This window comes from Stenella coeruleoalba, assembly GCF_951394435.1.
Source record: "Stenella coeruleoalba genome assembly, chromosome: 16".
NCBI classification, from domain to species: Eukaryota; Metazoa; Chordata; class Mammalia; order Artiodactyla; family Delphinidae; genus Stenella; species Stenella coeruleoalba.
The window spans coordinates 74,551,782-74,574,652 of record NC_137162.1 but is presented as its reverse complement, the minus strand read 5'-3'; the positions used below and the strand labels follow the sequence as shown (position 1 = coordinate 74,574,652).

General features: G+C 41.2%; 2 protein-coding genes across 3 annotated transcripts in view; both read left to right on the top strand.

The window, feature by feature from the left end:
- Positions 1 to 19,929, top strand: part of LOC307175265 (zinc finger protein 33B-like) — a 63,027-nt gene extending 43,098 nt beyond the window's left edge. Inside the window, exons 6-7 of one of the 2 annotated variants that reach the window (XM_079900236.1) lie at positions 942 to 1,100; positions 19,880 to 19,929. In XM_079900236.1, the coding sequence (XP_079756362.1) occupies positions 942 to 1,051 (110 nt within the window). In that variant the 3' untranslated portion in view covers positions 1,052 to 1,100; positions 19,880 to 19,929. The remainder of the gene's footprint in view (positions 1 to 941; positions 1,101 to 19,879) is intronic. The other variant, XM_079900237.1, reaches the window with a different exon arrangement.
- The window catches only part of ZNF37A (zinc finger protein 37A), a 61,827-nt gene continuing 56,717 nt past the window's right edge, over positions 17,762 to 22,871 (top strand). The window contains exons 1-2 of the mRNA XM_079900238.1: positions 17,762 to 18,158; positions 19,880 to 19,938. Of these exons, the coding sequence (XP_079756364.1) occupies positions 19,924 to 19,938 (15 nt within the window). The 5' untranslated portion in view covers positions 17,762 to 18,158; positions 19,880 to 19,923. The remainder of the gene's footprint in view (positions 18,159 to 19,879; positions 19,939 to 22,871) is intronic.

Sequence of the window (22,871 nt, the reverse complement as noted above, 5' to 3'; positions counted from 1 at the left end):
CTTTAGTGTTAACTCTAGTATCTGCTGAAATGTACCATTGGCAAACTTTCATGGCCTTAATACAGGGTTCAAGTTATAGTTATACCTGAGCATCCCACTAAATGTAATCACGTTACCCCTAAAATCTTAGAGGAGTTATTGAACATAAAATAGTGCTATAGACTCAATTGTGTATTGCTCCAAAATTCGTAAGGTTGAAATCTAATCGCCAGTGTGATGGTATTTGGAGGTTGGGCTTTTGAGGGTGATTGGGTTATGAGGACAGAGCCCTCATGAATGGGGTTAGTGCCCTTACAATAGGAACTCCAGAGAATTCCCTTGCTGCTTCTGTCATATGAGGACTTAGGAAAAGACAGCCATCTGTGAACCAGGAAGTGGGTCCTCACCAGACATCTGGCACGTTGATCTTGGACTTCTCAGCCTCTAGAACTGTGAGAAATAAATTTTTGTTGTTTATAAGGCACCCAGTCCATTGTATTTTATTATAGCAGCCCAAACAGACTGAGTCATTGAGAAGAAATAGACAGTATTTCTGTTGGTTAAGGTGAAACATCCTAAGATTCATGGTATCCATTGATTTAATTTTAACATAATCCCATAGAAGGCATGGATGCTCTGATCCAGTGAATAATAAAATTATATTTTTGGCACTTACAAATTGACAAAATGGGACCCCGTGTACCATATACCCCAACTGAAACCATTATAAAGACCTATCTAGAGAAGTGGTTATCACCTCTGCTTCTCTGTTTAATGGTCCAGTTTAGCTTATTCTTAGTCTGGAAATAATGATGGTGCTTCACAAGGGATTATCACAACCTTAATGCTATGGCCCATCTGTTAAGGACCCAGTACCCAATTTATTAAAATTATTGCTTCCATCCAAATAGCAAGTAGTAAATATTTTCTTATTCCAGGTTTGGCTAATATATTCTGTTCAGTGCTCTTTTCAACAGCCTCTCAGCCACAGTTTGCCTTCACCTCTGAAGGGACATCAGACACCTTTACCAGGCTACCCGTGGGATACCTCAGCAACTCTGCCATTGCATAGTCTTCGTGGGCAATACCTTAACTGCATCCAGTTTTCTCCAGGAGCACAGGTATGACATTACATTGATGACATCCTCCTCTGAGGAAATTCGTTTCACAAATCCACTTGGGACATACAAATACCCACAAAAGAACTCACAAAAAGAGACATAAGTTATTTCACCACACATAACACAAAGATCTACCCCCTCAGTTAAGTTCCTGAAAATTATTTGTAAACCAAGGGCTGCTCCATCCCTGACACCGTCAAGAAACAGCTATTGACTGTTTTTTTTGTTTTTTTTTCCATTGTGTGTTCTTAACACACACAGTGTTAATACAGATATGTCCTTTAGTCCTTTTGGGGTTCTGTAGGCAACATATTTCCCCACTTAAATTTTTTTTTTAATCTCACTGATGCTGTTACTTTCAAATTGGCCCAACTTGTATAGGGCCTCCTCCAAAAGCAGGTTCAAGAACCAGTCCAAATTGAAATCAGCAGGTGCTCCCATTCATGCCCTCAGAGACTCTTTCACTGTGGGGGCTTTAGCAGCCTCCTGGAAGCCAAACCAAGGCTGCAAGGAATACCGTGCTGGTGGATGAGGCATTCTGTAAACCTCTTGATGTTGGTTTTGACAGATGCATTGCAGGCAGGGAAGGCAAATCCATGTACTCCAAATCTTTTGATGGTAGGTACAAAATACTATCTGTTTTGTGACGGGAATGATCTAATGCAGTCACCCTGATAACAAGTAGCTAAACTGATCCATCCACGGAATGGTGCCAAGTTGGTTGGTAATTGGTGGTCTCTACTGCTGGCAGATTAGGCACTTAACAGGGACTTTAGCCAGATCGGCCTTGATGAGAGTGAGTCCGTTTTGCTGAGCCCATGCATAATCTCTTTCACTCCCGCTGCGGCCACTTCATTCATGAGCCCACTGGGCAATGCCAGAAGAGGCTGGGAAAAGGGCCTGACTGACAGAAGGGGATGAGCATCCACAGAATGTGTCCTTAATTATTCAGTCCTCCAGTGAGGTTACTCTTTGGTGAGCATTCACATGGTACACAAATACCTTCACTCTGCCCATTTGGAAAGGTCTGGGCATGCACCTCTTCCCAAGAACTTTTCAAAGATTTTCCAGGGTACCCCTTCTTAGTCCTTGACCATTTAGCTAAACCATTAGCCACTGTACATAAATACGTGTAGACCCATAACTTTGGCCATCTCTGCTTCCAGGTAAAATAAACCAGGTGCACTGCTCAAATTTCTTCCCCTTTGGATGATTTCCTTTTACCACTGACTTTCAGGGCCATCTCAGAGTGGGGCTGCATACTGTGCAGAATCATCTAACCCAAGCCTGAGGTTTTTTCTTTCTCAGTCATCTGGTCATAGGGAACTCCTCATGAGGCCATAGCTGTGGATTTAGGGGTGGGGGGCATGGGGTTAACAGATATACTGAAAGCATTTGTAGGCATTGAGGATCTCGGCTCCATTGAACTCTGTTCTTATTTTCCTGTCCCAGTTTTCAGGGTTCTGTTCCCTACCAGTCAATGCCCTAACTTGTAATGAGGCTGTGTAAGGTTGGAAATTCAGTTTACATAGTAATTAAGCTACCCAACAGATTTGTCGCTGGGTTTCCTTTCATAAATCTCAGCCCTGCAGCTTTAGGGGATGAGGTGCTTTCAAGGTTATCATTGAAGCTTTAAGGTCCCTGTGTGGATCTTGAGCTGGGAATTTAAATCCCCGAGCTTCTCATCTTCTTTCCCCAAAGTTCTCCAGCACATTTAGAAGTAACAACCAGTTCCATTATACTCCTTGTGTTCACTAAATATCTAGGGGAGAAAATACTTGATTCCCAGAGCCTTGCTTTCTATAGGCACTTGATTACAGGTATCTAAAGGTAATAATTTGTGTATCTGTATTGCCACTGCATGTCATGGACTATCAGTGACCCTTTACAACTGAAACAGGATCTTTAATAGCTTTAAATCTGACTCTAGTCAGATAACAGCATCTAATTAAGAAAAACCAGACCCAGTTCAGAAAAACCAGACCTAATTTGGTACAAATTTATGATTCAGGAAGGATTTAATTAGAGACATAGAACCATAAGAAGAGTGTGTATGTCTAAAGGGATTTATTACAGGGCTTTGGCTTTCTACAGCTGTGGGAACTGGTTAAGCAGTCTCTATAAGGTTGTTGTCTTCATGTCTGATGAAGGCGCTTGAAGTCCACAAGGCAGACAATAAGGAAAGGAAGGTGGATGTAATGCGGAAGAGAGCAAAAACAAACGAGAACTCACAACCATGAGTGGCGCCGACGAGGATGGGTTAAAACTGGAGTCAGTTCTCATTGCCTCTGACCTTGATGGTGTGGTGTCCTACAGAAGCTTGGCCCCTTAGTCACTGAGGTGGTATGTGCATCAGAGGAGCTGAAGGATCCATGTGGAACACAGTCCTAGAGGTGTCTCATGCCAATGAGGTGGTCAGTAGATCAGCAATAGCACGTGTGAGATACAAAATGGCTGCTACATCACTTATGCCCTCCAAGTCTTGCACAAGAATCTCTTTTATGGTCCACCCCATGGGAAACATATAGGAAAAGGAATTTTGGGAAATGTAATTCAGTCTCGCCTAGGTAACACATTACAGAGCAACCACATTGGCCTATGAAGGAACTGTGAAATCAGTTCAATGAATCAGAGCTAACATTTTTAAAGAAATAAAACATAATATCAGAATTCATTATAGATATAGGTAAATACTGTTTTATGAAAAATATTTAAGGTCAGTTATATGTTATCCTGGACTGAAGTGGTTTTCCCCCAGATCCATTCTAATGTGACTGTTTTGGAGGTAGAGCCCTTAAAGAGAGAAAGTTAAATGAGGTCATAAGGGTGGGGCCCTAATCCAACATGACTGGAGTCCTTATAAAAAGAGGAGGAGACCCAAGGATGATCATTGCACAAAGAAAAGGCCATGCAAGGACACAGCGAGAAGGCAGCCATTTGCAAGCCAAGGAGAATACAAATCTACCAACACCTTGACCTTGGACTTCCAGCTTCCAAAACTGAGCCAAATAAATTTCAGTTAAGTCACCTAGTCTGTGGTGATATTTTGTTATGGCAGCTGAATGTTTGTGTCCCACCACCCCAATTCATATGTTGAAATTTAATCTCCAGTGTGATGGCATTAGAAGGTGGGACAGTTGGGAAGTGATTATGTCTGGAGAGTGGAGCCCTCATGAATGGGAACCCCAGCCTTTCCACCATGTGAGGACACAGTGAGAAATTGCTGTCTGTTAACCAGGAAGACAGTTCTCACCAGAATGCAACCATACTTGTGCATTAATCTTGGACTTCCCAGCCTCCAGAACTGTGCAAAATAAATTTCTGTTGTTTATAAGCTATCCAGTCTGTGGTGTTTTGTTATAGCAGCCTGAATGACTAAGGCAGCAGCCTTAGCAGACTAGTACATGTGTGTACTAAAGATTGAATCAGTCTTCTGGCAGCTTTTTTTAAAAAAACTAAGACAATCTTTCTAGAGCAGTTTCAGGTTCATAGCAAAATTAAGGGGAAGGTACAGAGAGTTCCCATTTCCCACACACGCACAGCCTCCCGTGTTACCAACATCCCGCACCAGAGTGGTGTGTATGTTATAATTGATGAGCTTACATTGACACATTGTAAAAGTCCATCATTTACATTGCAGTTCACTCTTGGTATTGTACATCCTATGGTCTGGACAAATGTATTCATGACATTTATCCATCATTATGGTATACTGAGTATTTTCACTGCCCTAGAATTCCTCTGCACGCTGCCTTTTCGTCCTTCCATCTCCACCCCAACTCCTGATTTTTTTATTGTCTCCATAGTTCTTTGTTTTCTGTAAACTCTTTATCCCACTTTAATACTTTAGTTTTTTGCCAAGGTATCATTTAGTATACAAAATATTTTACTTAGTCTCTATTATTTTATAGTCCCTCACTAGAATATAAACTCCATCAGAACTGGGAGTTTTATCTATTTTACGCACTACTATGAATCCAGTGCCTAAAACTGGCACATTGTTAATAGTCAATGAGTGAGGGGCTTCCCTGGTGGTCCAGTGGTAAAGAATCTGACTTCCAGTGCAGGGGACACGGGTTCAATGCCTGGTCGGGGAACTGGGATCCCACATGCCGTGGGGCAACTAAACCTGCGTGCCGCAACTACTGAGCTCGCACGCCTCAACTAGAGAGGGCTGCGTGCCACAAACAGCAGAGCCGACGCGCTCTGGAACTCAACGCACCACAACTACAGAGCCCATGCACCCTGGAGCCTGCTTGCCACAACTAGAGAAAACCTGCGCGTTGGAACGAAGAGCCCACACGCTGAAACCTAAGATCCTGCGTGCTTCAACCAAGATCCCACGTGCCACAACTAAGGCCGTACGCAGCCAAAAATCTTCTAAAAAAATGTTGAATGAATGTTTGCATTGGATCATGAATTTAAATGTATTTCTTACTGTAAATTGAGGTTGAAGATATTTGCAAACTTTGGCAATGTCTTACAGAAGTAAAAGTAGTCTTATCATTACAATTCAGCCATTGCTCTCCTGGGTAATTACTCAACTTATTTGAAAATTTAGATTCACACAGAAGCCTGCATATGAATATTTATAGCAGGTTCATTTCCAAAATTGGAAGTAACCACGATATGCTTCAGTAGGTGAATGGTTAAGCAAACTGTGGTACATCTATACAATGGAATATTATTCATTGATAAGAAGCGAGGTGTTAAGTCACTAAAAATCATAGAGGAATCTTAAATGCATATTGCTTAGTGAAAGAAGTCAGTCTGAAAGGGCTGTACAATGTATGATTCATATTATATGACCTTGGAAGAGGCAAAACTATAGAGATAGTAAAAAGATAAGTATTTGCAAGACCTTTAGGGGGACGTTGGGAGGGTTAAATAGATGAAGCACAGAATATTTTTTCCTGATTGGTGAAGCTGTTTATTATTCTGTGTGATACCATAATGATAGATACATGACATTATGCATTTGTCCAAACCCACAGAAGTTTACAGCACAAATAGGGAGCCTTAATGTAGGCAAATTTAAAAATCATTGAGGAGTTCAAGGAATACCAGGAAGTATTGCAGACTATGACAAGAGAATCTGTGTAACAACTTCCCTGAAGGAGGTGGGCAGAAAAGGTGCTAACTAACTTTGGAAATGAGACTGTTAGCCTCAAGACAAAAGAAACTGCACATAAGCACTCTAGGTGATAAACTTGTTTTCCATGGGGTACAGGTTAGCAATTCTGATTTATACTGGAATGGAACAGTTAAGTAAGTGGATGGCAGATGAGGGAGCCAGGTTTATCACTATTGCATTGGAAGGTTACATATCAGTGAGAAGAGGAGGCTAGAATGATCCACGTGGTACTCTGGATTAGAGTTGGAAACATCAGTATGAACTCATGTTTAATTTAATATAGATACATATGGTTATATATGAGAATTATATAAATAGGCTTATGTACACGTTAGTGTACACAAAATATTCCCTTGCTCTGTCATCTGAGAGACTATAAAAACACCAAAACCCTAATAGCAGTATGTACATGCAGTGCCCAGATCTTGGTTCCTAAAACCATATTCCCATAAAAGGAACCAGGGCTTCTTGGAGAAGTTGCTGATTGTAGGACTTGGGCAGGAAATAAATAGAAGAAGCCTGGAGCATCTTATAGTACCAGAATGTAAGGAAGTGCTCAAACAAAAAAATACCACCTCGATGAGGATATGTCAGAGGACCACAGGAGCCAATCATACTGATACAAATTATTAAATAAATGGGGGACAACAGAGCTCCTATGTAAAATTCCAAATAATTTATGTAGATTGCCACCAAGGAGGAAGAGCATAACTCCCCATTCTTGTGGCTCTGCATGGTTACTTCTAAAGTGTACTGTATGGAAAGAAAGACATAAAAATATAACAACCATGGAGAAACTGGACAAACAAGTGATCAAGGTCAGTATCAGCAGTGGTAGGTCATGTTGATGGTGTGTACCTCTGGTCTGATGTGATGAAAGTGGCATTTTATGTGCTTTTCCTTCCCAAATCCCACAACCACAGTTTAATCTTAAGAAAAATTTCAAATTTCAGCCAAGAGGCATACTGAAAAGTACCCGACCAGTACATCTCAAAACTGTGAAGTTCATACAAAACAAGGAAAGTCTGAGAAACTGTCATAGCCAAGAAATGCTTAAGTTGATATGACAACCAAATGTAATGTGATATTCTGGATGGGGTCCTGGAACAGAAGACGACATTAGATGAAAACCAAGGAAATCTGAGTAAAGTGTGGATGTTAGTTAATAGTAATTGGTCAATATTGGTTCCTTAATTGTAACAAATGTGTCATACTGATATAAACTGTTAATCATATTGGGAGCTAGATAGTGTGGGTTATATGAGAACTCGCTGTACTGTCTTTTCTATAAATTAAAATTATTCTAACAAAGTCTATATATAAAAATGTAATGACAGAATTAGGACATCATTATTTTGCCTCGTCCAGTGAATTAATGGCATCATCAGTTGTTACAAAGAGAGACTACTAGTTAATTATATGCCTCATGGTAAAAGAACACACACTGCATATGGTCTTGCTAAAGTGATCACCCTCAGCATGATTAGGCCTGTAAATCCAGCAGCCAGTTTGCATGGAGTACAGAGGACAAAGGAACACTGACTGCACCATGAATGTGTAAGCAGCAAAATCTGGACTGCACCATGTCAGATGCCCCAGGTTTTTCAAAGCCAAATTGAAAAGAACAGAAAGATATAGAAGAAAATCTGTAGAAAAAATTGAAAGCCATAATCAGTTCTTATTTTCTTGCTTTTTTAAATGGGAAAGACTAAACTATAATGCTAGAGATGCACACTTAGAGATAACACATGCTGTAAAGAAACGAAAAAAGAATGACTCTAAAATTCAAGATGATATTACTATGGGGAGAGGTAAATTGGGCAAGGGAAAGATTTTTAGGGTGGCTGGTAAAGTTCTATTTCTTGACCTAGTGGTAATTACTAGGATGTTTGCCTAATAACATTTATTTATGTTGTATATTTGTATGGTTTTCTGTATATGTGTTTTATTTAGTAAAAAAAAGTTTTGTTTTTTTGCGGTACGCGGGCCTCTCACTGTTGTGGCCTCTCCCGTTGCGGAGCACAGGCTCCGGACGCGCAGGCCCAGCAGCCATGGCTCACAGGCCCAGCCACTCTGCGGCATGTGGGATCTTCCCGGACCGGGGCACGAACCCGTGTCCCCTGCATCGGCAGGCGGACTCTCAACCACTGCGCCACCAGGGAAGCCCTAAAAAAAGATTTTTAAAAATTGAATATACGGGATGAATTGGAGTTCAGGTGAGGAAGGGAAACCAGGAAGGAGTCTTTTATAGTAGTTTAGATGAGAAGTGATGAATGCCTGGTATGAGGAAATGGTGGTGTGGAAGGGCTCTAAATAAGAGAGAAAGGCAAGAGGCAATGAGTAAGACTGAGTAGACATTTGGGTGTTTGGTGTGAGATAGAGACAGATCAGGGAGTAGGTATCTTACATCGAGAAGACTTGAACTTTTATTCTTTTGAAAAGAGCAAGATGTAATAATAGTTTCCACGTGGAACCAAAGGGCAGAGAGTAGGTGCTGAGCTTTGTTTTATTCATCTTCCTTCCACACTTTCTTCTTATCAGTCTGATGCTTGAGAGCAAAAAAAGTTTTTTCATTTTCTTCAATTCTGCCTCCCTCTATTAACTGCAGCCCTTCAGTGTAACTTCACTGTCTCTGCTATCTATAGAACGGAAGCTGAGGAGTCTGAGGTATCTTCATTCCAAGTGGATTTTATAAGATCACATATATGGAATTACATGAGTGCATGCACATTTATTTAATGGTTTCTTGGCTGTTACTGTTACTTTCAAATAAAGCGACCCTAACTGATATTGACATGTAATTTAATGATAAAGGTATAATTGCCTATAAACGTAGAAGAAAATTAAATGACCGCATCCTCTTTTAAAATAGGCATAATTAAATTAAATATGCATAAACTCCAGAGAGATTGATTGGTTTTAAGGAATTGGCTCACAAGAAGTGAGCTTACCAAAGGCTCCAAACAGCATCCCTATCTGCCACTAACACTTCAAGCATGTATAGAAGGGATATCTTGACATGCTCTACACCACTGAACCCCTAGAAGTTTCACTAAGGTAAAATTCTCCTGAATTTTTTCAGATTTATTTTTCACCTTTTGACATGCAAATATATTTCTGCTGTCTTTCTCTTGTCCTTCTGGGACTTCCATAATGTATTGCATATACTGGTTTTCATCCATGGATTGTTGTTAAATTGGTGTCTCTGGGGAGAGAGAGGGCTGGAATCTTATTTTTGCCATCTTGCCGATTTTCCATTTATTTAGATCTTTAAAAATCTTTCAGTGAACTTTTCATCAGGCAAGCCTTGTACAGGTCTTTCAGTTTTCTTTGTAGAAATGTTACACTCCTTTTGTTAAATTCACTGCTAAGAATTGTTTTCTTTTGATGCTATTGCAAATAAGTTTGTTCTCTTGATTTTGTTTTTGGAATGCTCATTGCTAGTGTATACAAGATCAATTGATATATATATATTGATCTTGTGTCCTGTAACTTTGCTGAACTCATTTATTCTAATATTTTTCATTGGGTTTCTAAGCATTTTCTGTATACAAGGTCATGCCATCTGCATATAGCAATAGCATTACCTCTTTATTTCCCATCTGTATGCCTTTTGTTGCATCTTCTTTCCTAATTGCCGTTAAGACCTTCAGTACAATATTAACTAGAAGTGGTGAGAGTGGTGTAAGGGCAAATAGAAATGAAAAGTAAGAGGATTATTATTCTCTGTTAAAAATAATGGAAGAGACATCCCCCCTTCGTTTTTGTAGAGCATTTTCTTTTGTAAACTTGTAAATTTTTTATCCCTTTGAGATGAATATGAAGCTTTTAAAAAGCCTCTTGGCAGTTTTGCACCCCTACAGAGTATCTTTCTCAAGGAGCCTCAGAGCCATCTCTTTGAAATACTTCCAGGGAGATAGCACTCCTTTTTCCCAGTTTCTGGGGGAGGGTGGGAGCCTAACTTCAATGGGTTCCTTGCTCCAAGTTGCAAAACTGCCTCCTGTCATAAAGATATGAGAAGCTTGTTTTTCCTTTTATAAAGACAACAGATGGTCATCCCAATTACCAGATGAATTTTGGGTGAACTATGTGCAATAAATGGTACTGTCAAGTCCTCTTACTTAAGGACTAGTTATTGTTTATCTTGAGAACATGTATGTAATGAGTTGTACCTGCTTGGCTTTATAAAAGGGTGAGATTTCTCTCTGTCTTTGCAGTCTCTTAGCAGATTGCCTGTAATGCACATCACATTCTGGTTTTATGCTTATTCAATGATAAAATTCTTTGTCTTCTACCTTTGTAAGTAGGTTTTCTGTGTTGGGAGAAATTTTTATTTTTAATTATATTTCTCCAACAATTTTGGTAATAAGAATGGGATGAGTCTGGCAGTTCTTGATTTGAGCCAAATCAACTGAAAGTCTGTGGCCTCACAATAGTCAGTAAAAGACCCTAAGTTATTTTAGCTCTATGCTTTTTTGGAATACTGGCTAAACAAACCTCCCTGTTCAAATTCAAGATTTTACTATTGAATGAACATGGGTAATAATGGGCTCTAAACTCTCATCAAGATCACCGTATGGTTGGAAAATACGGGAAGCCAGGAATGTTGCCTGCAGGTCTCTTTTTTTAAAGCAGTTAGTATCTGTCTGTCACATTGGGAATGGGCATACACGTTGAGACTCCAATCCTGCAGTGGGCAGAGGACAACTCTTTTGATTTGCAGAAGTTCTTAGAAGGACTTTATTCCAGTAAGTGAGTTGCTGATATTTATGGGATGAATATAATTCTAACTATCCTAAGAGGAGTTAAAAATTATTTGGATAGCCAGAAGGAAATATCGAAAAAACAGGAGAGAAAAATGTGAGAATTAAATACATTTCCTCTTTCACAGAACCCTACTCCTCCTCACTCTGCTTGTCCCTCCTCCTACTTTCCCTGAATGTCTTTACCCCTCCGTGCCTGAAACTGACTTAGGGGAAGAGTGAGGTGATGATCTTTCAGATGGGTGGTTCCCTTCAGGTTTTTTTTTTTTTTTTTTGCAGTACGTGGGCCTCCCACTGCTGTGGCCTCTCCTGTTGCGGAGCACAGGCTCCGGACACGCAGGCTCAGCGGCCATGGCTTACGGGCCCAGCTGCTCCGCGGCATGTGGGATCTTCCCGGACCGGGGCACGAACCCGCGTCCCCTGCATCGGCAGGTGGACTCTCAACCACTGCGCCACCAGGGAAGCCCAGGGCACAACTTCTTTAGCTGGTAATAAATTACCTGCTCGGTTTGAGGACACAGAGTTCTGTACTTTGTGGCCTAGACTGGGTCCATTTCATGTCTTAGACCAGATGACACCTTAAGTAGTCCCTTATTATCCACACATAGCTAGGAAGGCACATATGATAAAGGGAGAATCATGGAAAGATTAAGAGCTTGGATAAAAGAGTCTGCGTAGTAAGGCAACATATGGAGAGTAGCTGTACTAGCCACTTGGAAAAAGGCAAACAAGGTGTTCAACTGATTAATGTAAACACAGGAAGGGAAACCAAAGTGCCCACATGATTCATATTTTTCTTGTCTCAACATGAAGGAAACCAGCCCATCCTATTTGGGTCACCAGCACAGCTGATGCCATTGAGAAGCCAGCCAGGACTCCTGGGTAATTCAAGTGCCTTTCTCACCAGCTGATGTTACTCATTTAAACGCTTCTTCTCCCCATGCCCCAGAAGACATACACCTCAGTGTGTTTTCAACTTACAGCCCACACATGGGAATGTATACTGATTTATTGCATAGAATTCAGCAACCAGCAGCTGCGTGGAATCCTGTAATTAGCAGATTTTGCTCCTTTGATAGAGCAGTCACGTTAGAGTCTGGAAGATCACTACATAAAGGTGGCCAGGGGAAGCTGACTCTTTGCCACGCCACCCCTCGTAACTGTGGAGTAACTAAGGAAGTTACGAACTCTTTGAGAAGGGTTGCTAACAGCTGTACTCGAAGCCTTTCCACTGAAGTTGAGCTGGGAGATACTGCAACAGTGTACCCAGAAGACATGTGAGTCCCCCACTGATTTCCGTCAGTGGTTTGTTGAGGCTTTCTCAAAATTCCCTGATGTGAACCTGGGGTCAGGTCAAAATATGCTCTAGTTTTAGCAACCTTTGTTTTGACTCTCTAGCCAACTGTCCAAATCCAAATTAAGGAAAAGTGGGAGGATGGCAAGGACAGACTGTTAGTCAAATCTGAGCAGCAGCGACTCACTTTGGGGATAATCTAGAGAAAGTGAAAAAAAGAAAGGCTTCTGTGTTGGCTGCTCAATTAGAACTCCTTGCTAAAGGGAATGCTCCCTACTCCACTCAGCCTGTGACGGGATCAGCGAGAGGGGACTGTAGAGAGAGACTCCCAGGGACAAGAGAATCAGCAGGACCTAGAACAAAACCTTCAGCCAGGAAATACTTGGCAAATGGCTCAAAATTGGCAGATTGTGAGAATCTCAGAGGTGGGAGCTGGTGAACCACATGTGTCGGTAACTTTCCCTCAGGCTAATCTCTGCCTGCTCTAATAAAGCCTGGTGCTACTTATTCTGCAGTTTCCTCAGAAATTTCTCATTTTCCATCTGGAGGCAGATCGATACAGAGGGTTGGTATTTTGCATCAGTCTCCTACTTGTTCCTTTTCCTCCACAATTCCCATGCAGATAGGTCCTCTAACTTGGGAATGCATGTTCTTACTTTCTCCTGATCCTTCTATAAACCTATTGGGGAGAGACCTGTTGTGCAACTAAAAGGCTATCATATTCTGTACTCTGGATGGAGTAGCTGTGAAGCTCCTTGGGGAAAAGACACCTGATTTGGTCATGATGTGGCCTTTGAAAGAAAAGGGGTATGGCAGGGAGTGGCAGTTTCACACCATGCTGGGCAAGCGCACCAAGTGAAACAAATAAGTGCATCATGCTGGGCCTAGGAAATGATTTTTCTTTCCTTCTACCTATGTGGAGAGGGCTTCTGAATTGGAAGATTTTGTTTTTAACATCTTTGTCTTGTTCCTGATCTTAGGAGGAAAGCGTTCAGTCTTCCATCATCAAATATGACGTTAACTGTGGGTTTTTCAAAAATGGCCTTTATTAGGTTGAGGCAATTCCATTCTATTCCTAGTTTGTTCTGTCTTGTATCATGAAAGGGTGCTGGATTTTGTTGAATGTTTTCCTGCATCTATTGAGATAATCATATATTATTAAATGAGATAACAATATGAGTTTTTTCTGTTAGTATGGTGTATTAATGTAATAGTCATTTTTGATATTCTATAATTGATGGTTTAGCATCTTGAAATCATGGGCCAAGTTAATGGCTAAAGATGTTGGCATACATACCATCCCTGTGTTTCCACAGGTGCATAAAAACCCCACCATCTGTGTTTTGCTTCGTGCCCAATAGGGCACTTCCCCACCTAACATAGTATAGTTAGGTTACTATAGTTTATCACCACCACTGTAGTAAGAAAGGCTTTCGTTCATGATTTCTCTTCATGTCTTCTGTCTCTTGACTGGTGTTTCCCCATGTGGCCCTGCATGGTGTGGTGTCTCCCATCCTCTTGAACATTGTAAGTAATGAAGTCTTCTTTCAAAGACAATTGTCTCCATGTCTATCATTTTATCATGCCTGATTAAAACAAATCCCAGGTACGTCTTAAAACAATTGGTGCAGTGAGCCGGGTGGTTCAGTGACGGATGAGGATAATATGTCTCCAGCCGGCTTTTGGCTTACTAACTGGATCCAGCTGACAGCACATAATGCTTGGGAAGGCTCTGCTGGCTGTTGACATACTTGCTTTAGGAGCCACCGCGTAGTGTTGTATCTGTTGGGTTTTTCTGGTTATCCAGTACAATTGTGTCAGAGCTCAGAAAGCTGAGCCCACCCTGAGCTTAGGGTGCTGTAGTCTGAGCAAAGAGGTCCCCACTTGGTCCCTATGTGTTGTGATGCACCTAGTCTGGATGCGGTCTCCAGGGCTGCTTAGGGTAATTGGCTATCGTACTGAGCAAAGGTTCCCTAAAGGGATGGGAACAGTTACCCTCCCACCCTCACCTGGCGAGCTTGATCTGTAGGTAGGGACTGCTCCAATATTCTCCCTTATTTTCCTTGTATGCAAAAGACATACTAGCCTGTCTCATTAGGTAGCAGGATGCTACCTGGTTAGTCATCCTTAAATTGGAAGGACCTAGTGACGATCAGCTTGAGGGCACCCACCCTACAGAGACCATGGCTCCCCACAAATGTTATGTTATTGCAAAATCCTCTGCTGTTCTCCACCGTGCTGTTGTCACAGTTTGATCCCAGACCCAGTGATATAAGATAGGAGGGCCCATCCCTGGAGACCAATGGCCCAGTGTTTAATGAAAAAGGGGAAAGGAATATCTGTTTCGAACTCCCCCTGCAAACTAAGGATGTGGTCCAATTAATAAAAAATTATAAAATAATCAATTATATCTCCTAAGTGCTGCTGATTATCAGTACACAAAAGGTCTTATACTCTTACCAAAAAATTTTAAAGCTAAGGCTGATGCCACTCTTGAAAATTCACAACACTTTCAATGGTTCAACCTGTTTGTGGTTATTTGTGAGTTCAGACGTGTGAATGACAGACACATTAATGTGTCATAGGATTATCAAGTTCAGTCATTTCAATTTTTGCAGTGGTTGCTATTATCTGTTTTTATTTGTGTACATTTGAATCCTAAAACACAAAAATGCAAGTTTAAACTTTACAATGAATTTTCTGAAAAGTGGAAATTAATTAAGCAAGGAAAAATTCCCTTTGAAGATTTTTTTACAGTATGTAAAAATGGTAGTGGTAATTCCCTGGTGGTCCAGTGGTTAGGACTCCATGCTTTCACTGTCAAGGGTATGGGTTCAGTCCCTGGTTGGGGAACTAAGATCCCACAAGCTGTGTAGTGTGGCCACAAGGCAAAAAAAAAATGTAGTGAGTCAGATATAAACCGGCATATACTAACAGCTAAGCATAAGAGATGTATAATTTCTTCAGCTAGTACTATAGAAAGAAATAAAATAAATTTTTTGATTAATAGGAATTCAGATTGAGATATAGTAATTGCAGCGGAAGCTGTAAATACCCTCCACGCCATACATCATCACCAGTCTTTCAGCTCAAATGACTGCATGTACTGCTGCCAGAGTATTTTCTAATTCCAGAGTTGCAATCAAAATTTCAAGTGCCAAGGCTTCCCTGGTGACACAGTGGTTAAGAATCCACCTGCCAATTCAGGGGACACGGGTTCGAGCCTTGGTCGGGGAAGATCCTACATGGTGCAGAGCAACTAAGCCCGTGTGCCACAACTACTGAGCCTGTGCTCCAGAGCCCGTGCTCCACAAGAGAAGCCAATGCAATGAGAAGCCTGCGCACTGCAACGAAGAGCAGCCCCCGCTCACCGCAACTAGAGAAAGCCCACGCACAGCAACAAAAGCCCACTGCAACGAGAAAGCCCACGCACAGCAACGAAGACCCAACGTAGACAAAAGTTCAAAACCTTTAAAAAGGGTCTTCCCTGGTGGAGCAGTGGTCGAGAGTCCGCCTGCCGATGCAGGGGACACGGGTTCGTGCCCTGGTCCGGGAGGATCCCACATGCCGGGGAGCGGCTGGGCCCGTGAGCCATGGCTGCTGAGCCTGCGCATCTGGAGCCTGTGCTCCGCAACGGGAGAGGCCACAACAGTGAGAGGCCCGCGTACCAAAAAAAAAAAAAAAAAAACCTTAAAAAACAAATTGCAAGTGCCAGGATAAAGTCCACTGCAACAACAACAAAAATAGCTTCAGTTATGATTACAGAGATTATCAATGCTCTAAATCCCTCATCTTTTTTCTTTTTAGCATCATTGCTGTGGATGCAAGCAATTACAATGCAGAAAATACATATTTTCCCCTTGCTTCTACATTGCTTTTGGTTGAGGTAATAAAAATACAAATTTTGGTGGATGTTTGCATAAAGGTGCAGACATGTTTATTCCAAGGTTAAACAAAACATGAATGATTCTGTGGAAGATGATGACTGTGCTGCCCATATTCTGCACAATGCTTGCTGTTCAAATAGCTTCTGATGTTCTTTCTATTGATGTTGAAGTAATTGTCATGAAGTTGTTCTCTTACTTCAGCACTTATACTATTTGAATTGAGTGATTAAAGGATTTTTGTGATTTTTTAAATTGGCATTCAGTATTTTTCATTTCTCTTGCATTCAGAAACTCATTGACTCTCTTTAACAAACACAGCTGTAAGAGTTCTCAGTTTATTTAAAGCACTGAAATAATATTTTAATTCTCAAGGCTCCCAGTTCTTGTTTAACCTTTTAAATATTCCATTGAATGAAGCTAATTTGCTTATTTCTTGTACATAGATTTCAATATCTTTTTAGCAATAGGATTATGGAAATTGAAAGAAGAGCAAAAAGTGTTAGTGAAATATTCCACTGTTTAATGAAACTTAGTGAAATCTTCATGTCAGACTGTTCTTAAAAGGGAAAACATTACTTATGGAATAATAGGAATAGGAAAATAAATTTTAACTTGTGGATAATCATTATTGTACTTGCCATGACTGTATTTTGAAATGAGTTTCATCTCTTGAAGAATTTGATTCTTTTACATGGATGTTACTAACTGCTCTTATAGCATGAGGACAAGTGGAATTGTCATGTGTAGTGTTAAAAAGGAAAGGAAAAAAACTGACAAAAAGTTTTCTTTTATCAGTGGACAGACAGCATGTTAAAAACTTGTTAATCAAGAGATCCATCATAATCCTGAAGAATGGAAAAGGCAAGTTCTGCCATGAATAATGGTATTGTTTCAACAAATCAAATCTGAAGAGCAATTCCTAGAGTTGTTAACTTTATGCCATTATATCTGCTCAGAACGCTAAAGTTGAATGTCTTTTCTCATTAATGAATGTCCAATGGACAAAGAACGAAGTAAGAGAGATGTGACTACTGTAGAAGATATGTTATAATGAAAATGGAGCAATGTAACAGTCTCTGGAAGAAATTCTATAACTCAATTCTGCAAGGAACTGTTAAGGAGAGCCAACATATCAGGAAAATAATTAATGAAAGATATTTAGATACTTAAAATTTATTTCAGATGAACAACGAATAAAAGTATGTCTCATGGCTTGTATTTGCTAAATCTGGCAATTTTACCCAATGTGCCCAAAGTCACCGACCCTTTTTTTTTTTAATTGAAGGAAGTATACTTGATTTAGTGTTGTATTAGTTTCAGGTGCACAGCAAAGTGATTCAGTCATATATGTGTGTGTGTATATATATATATAGAACTTCAGTTTTATATAATCTATATACATACACATAAAAATACTTTCAGATTCTTTTCCATTATAGGTTACTACAAGAAACTGAATATTATTCCCCTATGCTATACAGTAGGTCCTTGTTTATTTTACATATAGTAATCCCAAACTCCTAACTTATCGCTCCCCCCTTCCCCTTTAGTAACCATAAGTTTATTTCCATCGCAGAGACTTTTCTAATTGAAGTGGCTCTAAGGCTTTCAGGAAATGTACCGTGCACAGCTTTCTGGCACAGGACGGGGCTGTCACTATGGGCCTTCTGCGCATGTGCACTGCCTCCCCCTCCCCCCTCCCCCCGGATGCTGGGCGTGTTCCCGTTCCGCGGCCGCTGTCTCGCGAGGAGATGGTTGCGGAGCCTCCGGCGGCTGCGAGCCCGGCAGCTGGCGAGCAGGACGCTGCTGTGGAGCACCGGGGGAAGATGAAGCTCCAGGCTAGAGGCGGGTGAAAGAGGAAACGGCTTTGTGTCCAGATTCGGTGTAAATCTGGCCCCGTTTTTATGCACCTGTTGAGAACCTGCACGTCCCAGCGCTTAATTTTCTCATCTCCAAGGTGCCCTGTCGTTTGAGGCCTCGGTAAGACCGCGCGGAAACTGGCCCTTGGCTGTCAGTAGATGCGCACTTTTCTTCTCAGCGGAGACCCTTGTTCTTTTCCACTCAGTATCTCGCTGAATCCTCCCAACCACCTGTGGTCAGCGTCGCGTCCCCTTTCTAACAGTGAGGCTCCAAGACGGGATAGGAATTCAAAGTGGCGAAGAGAGCAGGGGAAGGAGCAAGGATAGATCCCATGCCTCGTTCTCTGCCCAGCATGAAATCTGAGCATGAGTCGGTCGCAGCAGTAAGCAGCTTGAGTACCCTAACCCCTCAAGGAAATAGTTTTGAAGTGAATGCAGCATTGGTTTGGGGGGATTTCTTCTTGTTTCTAAAGAACCTGTGAACATAAGTGGAGGCGTCCAGGCCCCTCTGACCCCCTCCAGCTTTGCCTGTGCCCTCAGTAGCACCAGTTTGCTTTTACAGGAGGTCCTGCTTAAGGTCCAGGAGCTTTCGATCTTGGATGAATATTCTAACTGGCTTAGGTTTCACCTTTCTTGCAACAAAGCGGCTTTTGTGAGGTAGGAAGGGGGATTCCCGGGAGCGGGAATTGTCCCGGTAGGACAATCAGTGCGCCTGAGACCTCAGGAGAGATCCAGAGCCCAGGTGCAAAGACGCTTGTTGCTCAGCTGGAAGCAATTTGGGTCCTCCTGCCGGAACCAGTCATATGCAGACTCACAGACTGGGTGATGGTGGAAACCTTGGGCCAACTTTCCAGAGAGATGTACGCTGTGGTTGGGATAGGAGGACAAGACAAAAGGAACAGAAGATACTGCTTCTTGGGGAGTTGTGAAGGCATCGTGTGGCGGGAAGAGCTGACCAGCCACAGGGGAGGGAATTACCGTCTTCCTTCACTCTTTACTCCACTCTTTCTGAGCTCTGAGCTGTTCCCACACTCGGCACAACTAGAGATATACCGATGCCCCCTGTATCCCGATCTTACAGAATCAGAGATGGTACTGCAAGACAGGTCGTTAAGACTTGGACTTAAGACAGGTCTATTTCTGCTTTACTTAAAAGATGGAGTTGGATTGGGGTGGGCAAGAAGTGGGTCAAAAATGTTAAGTGGTTACAATTCTACGTTTTGTTATGGCAGAATCAAGAGGAGACATGGAGTCTCTTGATGGTCTAGGCATGTCTTTTCTGCATTAACAACAGATAAGTCAAAACCAGTTTGGTTTGGTTTGTTTTTTTTAAATTAAAAAATACTTTTGAGACCTGAAACCAATTTAAGAGTAAACCGTTTTTTTTCCTTCCAAAAAAGACCAGCCCTTTTTTCCTTCCAAAAATACCCCATCCTTTTTTTCAGAACCTTGTTGAGATTCTCTGGTTTGTAATGAACATTACAAATTTTTGTGCTGAATATTTTTGCTCAGCATCAGTTTTAATGAAAGCATTGTGTTCTATTCCTCGGCTTTTCCTAATTGGGTTAATTAGTTAAATGTGTTGTTTATATTTTTTCTGTGTTAGAGCATACATTGTTAACAAATCAGCAGAAACCAAATGTTTTTACATTTGAAAATGAACTTGTCCAAATATTACATAATCATCCCAGAGTCATGCATGGACACCAGAGTGCTTCCCTCCCTCACTGTTATCCTTTCTGCTGCTTCTCAAAGTGTCTCCCATTCTGAGGTGTTTCGCCAGCTGCTATGTGGAGCTTTCTAGGCAGGTGATGTCACTCATGAGCTTTCCTTCTTTTTCAGGTGTAGCCCCTCAGTTCTCTACATTCTTCCAGGAGCAGCAGAAAATGATCACATCCCAGGTGAGTCGTTTAATTTATGCACAGTTTTGCTTAACACTGATTATTTGAGGTTTATAAAATATCTATGCATTCATATGAAATAGTAGAAATAGATATGTTAACATCAGGAAAAATATAGAACAGAAGTCAGCAAATTGCAGTCCATGGGCCAAATGTAGCATGCTGCCTGTGTTTTTATGGCCCACAAACTAAGAATTTTTAGATGATTGAGAAATAAATCAAGAGTAGTAGTCTGTGATGTGAAAACTGTATGAAATTCAAATCTCAGTGTCTGTAAAGTTTTATTGGAACACAGCCATGCTCATTCATTTATGGCCGTGGCTGCCGTCAAATTACAAGGGCAGAGTTGAGTGGTTGTGACAGAGACTGTGTGGCTCACAGGCCTAAAATGTTTACTATGTGGACATTTACTGAAAAGGTTTGCTGACTTCTGATTTAGAACAGCAGATCAACAGTAGGACAAAGGTGCCATGTAGGTAAATGCAGATCCTGTGATCTTACTGAGTTGTGAAACTGGGCCATAAAAAAGTTTTTTGATAGACCTCATTAGGTGACATTGTGAACCTTCTTTTTCTTAATTTTTGGCTGCGTTGGGTCATCGTTGCTGCACGCTGGCCTTTTCTAGTTGCAGCAAGTGGGGGCTACTCTTCGTTGCAGCACGCAGGCTCAGTAGTTGTGGCACACGGGCTTAGTTGCTCCACAGCATGTGGGATCTTCCCGGACCAGGGCTCGAACCCGTGTCCCCTGCATTGGCAGGCAGATTCTTAACCACTACGCCACAGGGATGTCCAGTGACATTGTGAACCTTCTAGTGACAGTCTTGCAGTTGCATAAAGAAGTGGTAGGAATAAAGTGAATGATTTTTGTCTAATCCAGGGGAAAAGTTGAGTGTTGAAAAAAAATATGTGATAAATAATTCAAACGAATTAGAGCATCATTAGGACTCATGGTTGTTCAAAGAAGGGACAAGTCTGGGTAGACCAGGGTGACCTAGGTTGGTTAGTAGGATGAGGCAGGCTATGTGACAATACTGAGGACTGGGCAGAATATAAATCTTTGTAGAATATGGCAAGGGATTCCCCTATTTTAATTGTGGCAAAATACATATAACATGAAATTCACATTTCAACCATTTAAAAGTGTAGAAATTAGTGGCATTTTGTACATTCATGATGTTATGCAACCATAAACACCACCTACTTCCAGAATATTTTCATCACACCAAAAGGAAAACCCTTACCCTTAATAAGCAGTACTATATAGCTTAATAAACAGTTACTCCCCATTCCCCTCAGCCCCTAGCAACTGCTAATCTGTTTTCTGTTTATGGATTTGCCTTTTCCGGATAGCTCATATAAATGGAATCATGAAGCCTTTTGTGGGTGGCTTCTTTCACTGATCATGTTTTCAAGACCCATCCATGTTGTAGCTTGTATTACTACTTCATCACTTTTATGACTGATTAATATTCCATTGTACGTATATACTACCTTTTGTTTATCCATCATTTGATGGGCATTTGGGGGTGACTCCATGTTTGGTTATTGGAAGTAGTGCTGCTGTGAGCATTCATGTACAAGTTTTTGTCTGAAGACCTATTTTCAGTTCTTTCCTGGGAGTGAAATTGATGGATCATGTGATAATTCTGTGTTTAACTTATTTTGAAACTGCTAAACTGTGTTCTGCAGCAGGTCTCTTGCAAGGCCTTATGAATTTTATGTTAGCTTTCCTATTTCCACACAAAAAGGCTGTTGAGATTTTATAATTTTTTAAACTAATTAATTAATTGTTTTCTTTTTTTGGCTGAGTTGGGTCTGTGTTGCTGTACGTGGGCTTTCTCTAGTTGCGGCAAGTGGGGGCTTCTCTTTGTTGCAGAGCACGGGCTCTAGGCGCGTGGGCTTCAGTAGTTGTGGTGCACGGGCTCAGTAGTTGTGGTGCACAAGCTAAGTTGCTCCGCAGCATGTGGGATCTTCCCAAACCAGGGCTCAAACCCGTGTCCCCTGAATTGACAGGCAGGTCCCTAACCACTGCACCACAAGGGAGGTCCAAGACGAGATTTTGATAAGGATTGCATTGAATCTGTAGACCACTTTGGGGAATCTTGCCACTTTAAGAATATTAAGTATTAGAATCCATGAACATGAGATGTTTTTCCATTAATTTAGGTTTTTAGTTACTTTCAGCAATGTTTTGTAGTTTTCAGAGTATACAACTTACATATACTTGCTTAAATTTATTCTTAAGTATTTTGTTCTTTTATTTTTTAAATTTTTTTTATTATTTTTAACATCTTTATTTGAGTACAGTTGCTTTACAATGGTGTGTTAGTTTCTGCTTTATAACAAAGTGAATCAGTTATACATATATATATGTTCCCATATCTCTTCCCTCTTGGTCTCCCTCCCTCCCACCCTCCCTATCCCACCCCTCTAGGTGGTCACAAACCACCTAGCTGATCTCCCTGTGCTACGTGGCTGCTTCCCACCACAACTATCTATTTTATGTTTGGTAGTGTATATATATCCATGCCACTCTCTCACTTTGTCCCAGCTTACCCTTCCCCCTCCCCACATCCTCAACTCCATTCTCTAGTATGTCTCTCTCTTTATTCCCGTCTTGCCCCTAGGATCTTCATGAGCATTTTTTCCTTTAGATTCCATATATGTGTGTTAGCATACGGTATTTGTTTTTCTCTTTCTGACTTACTTCACTCTGTATGACAGACTCTAGGTCCATCCACCTCACTACAAATAACTCAATTTCATTTCTTTTTATGGCAGAGTAATATTCCATTGTATATATGTGCCACATCTTCTTTATCCATTCATCTGTCCATGGACACTTAGGTTGCTTCCATGTCCTGGATATAGTAAATAGAGCTGCAGTGAACATTGTGGTACATGACTCTTTTTGAATTATGGTTTTCTCAGGGT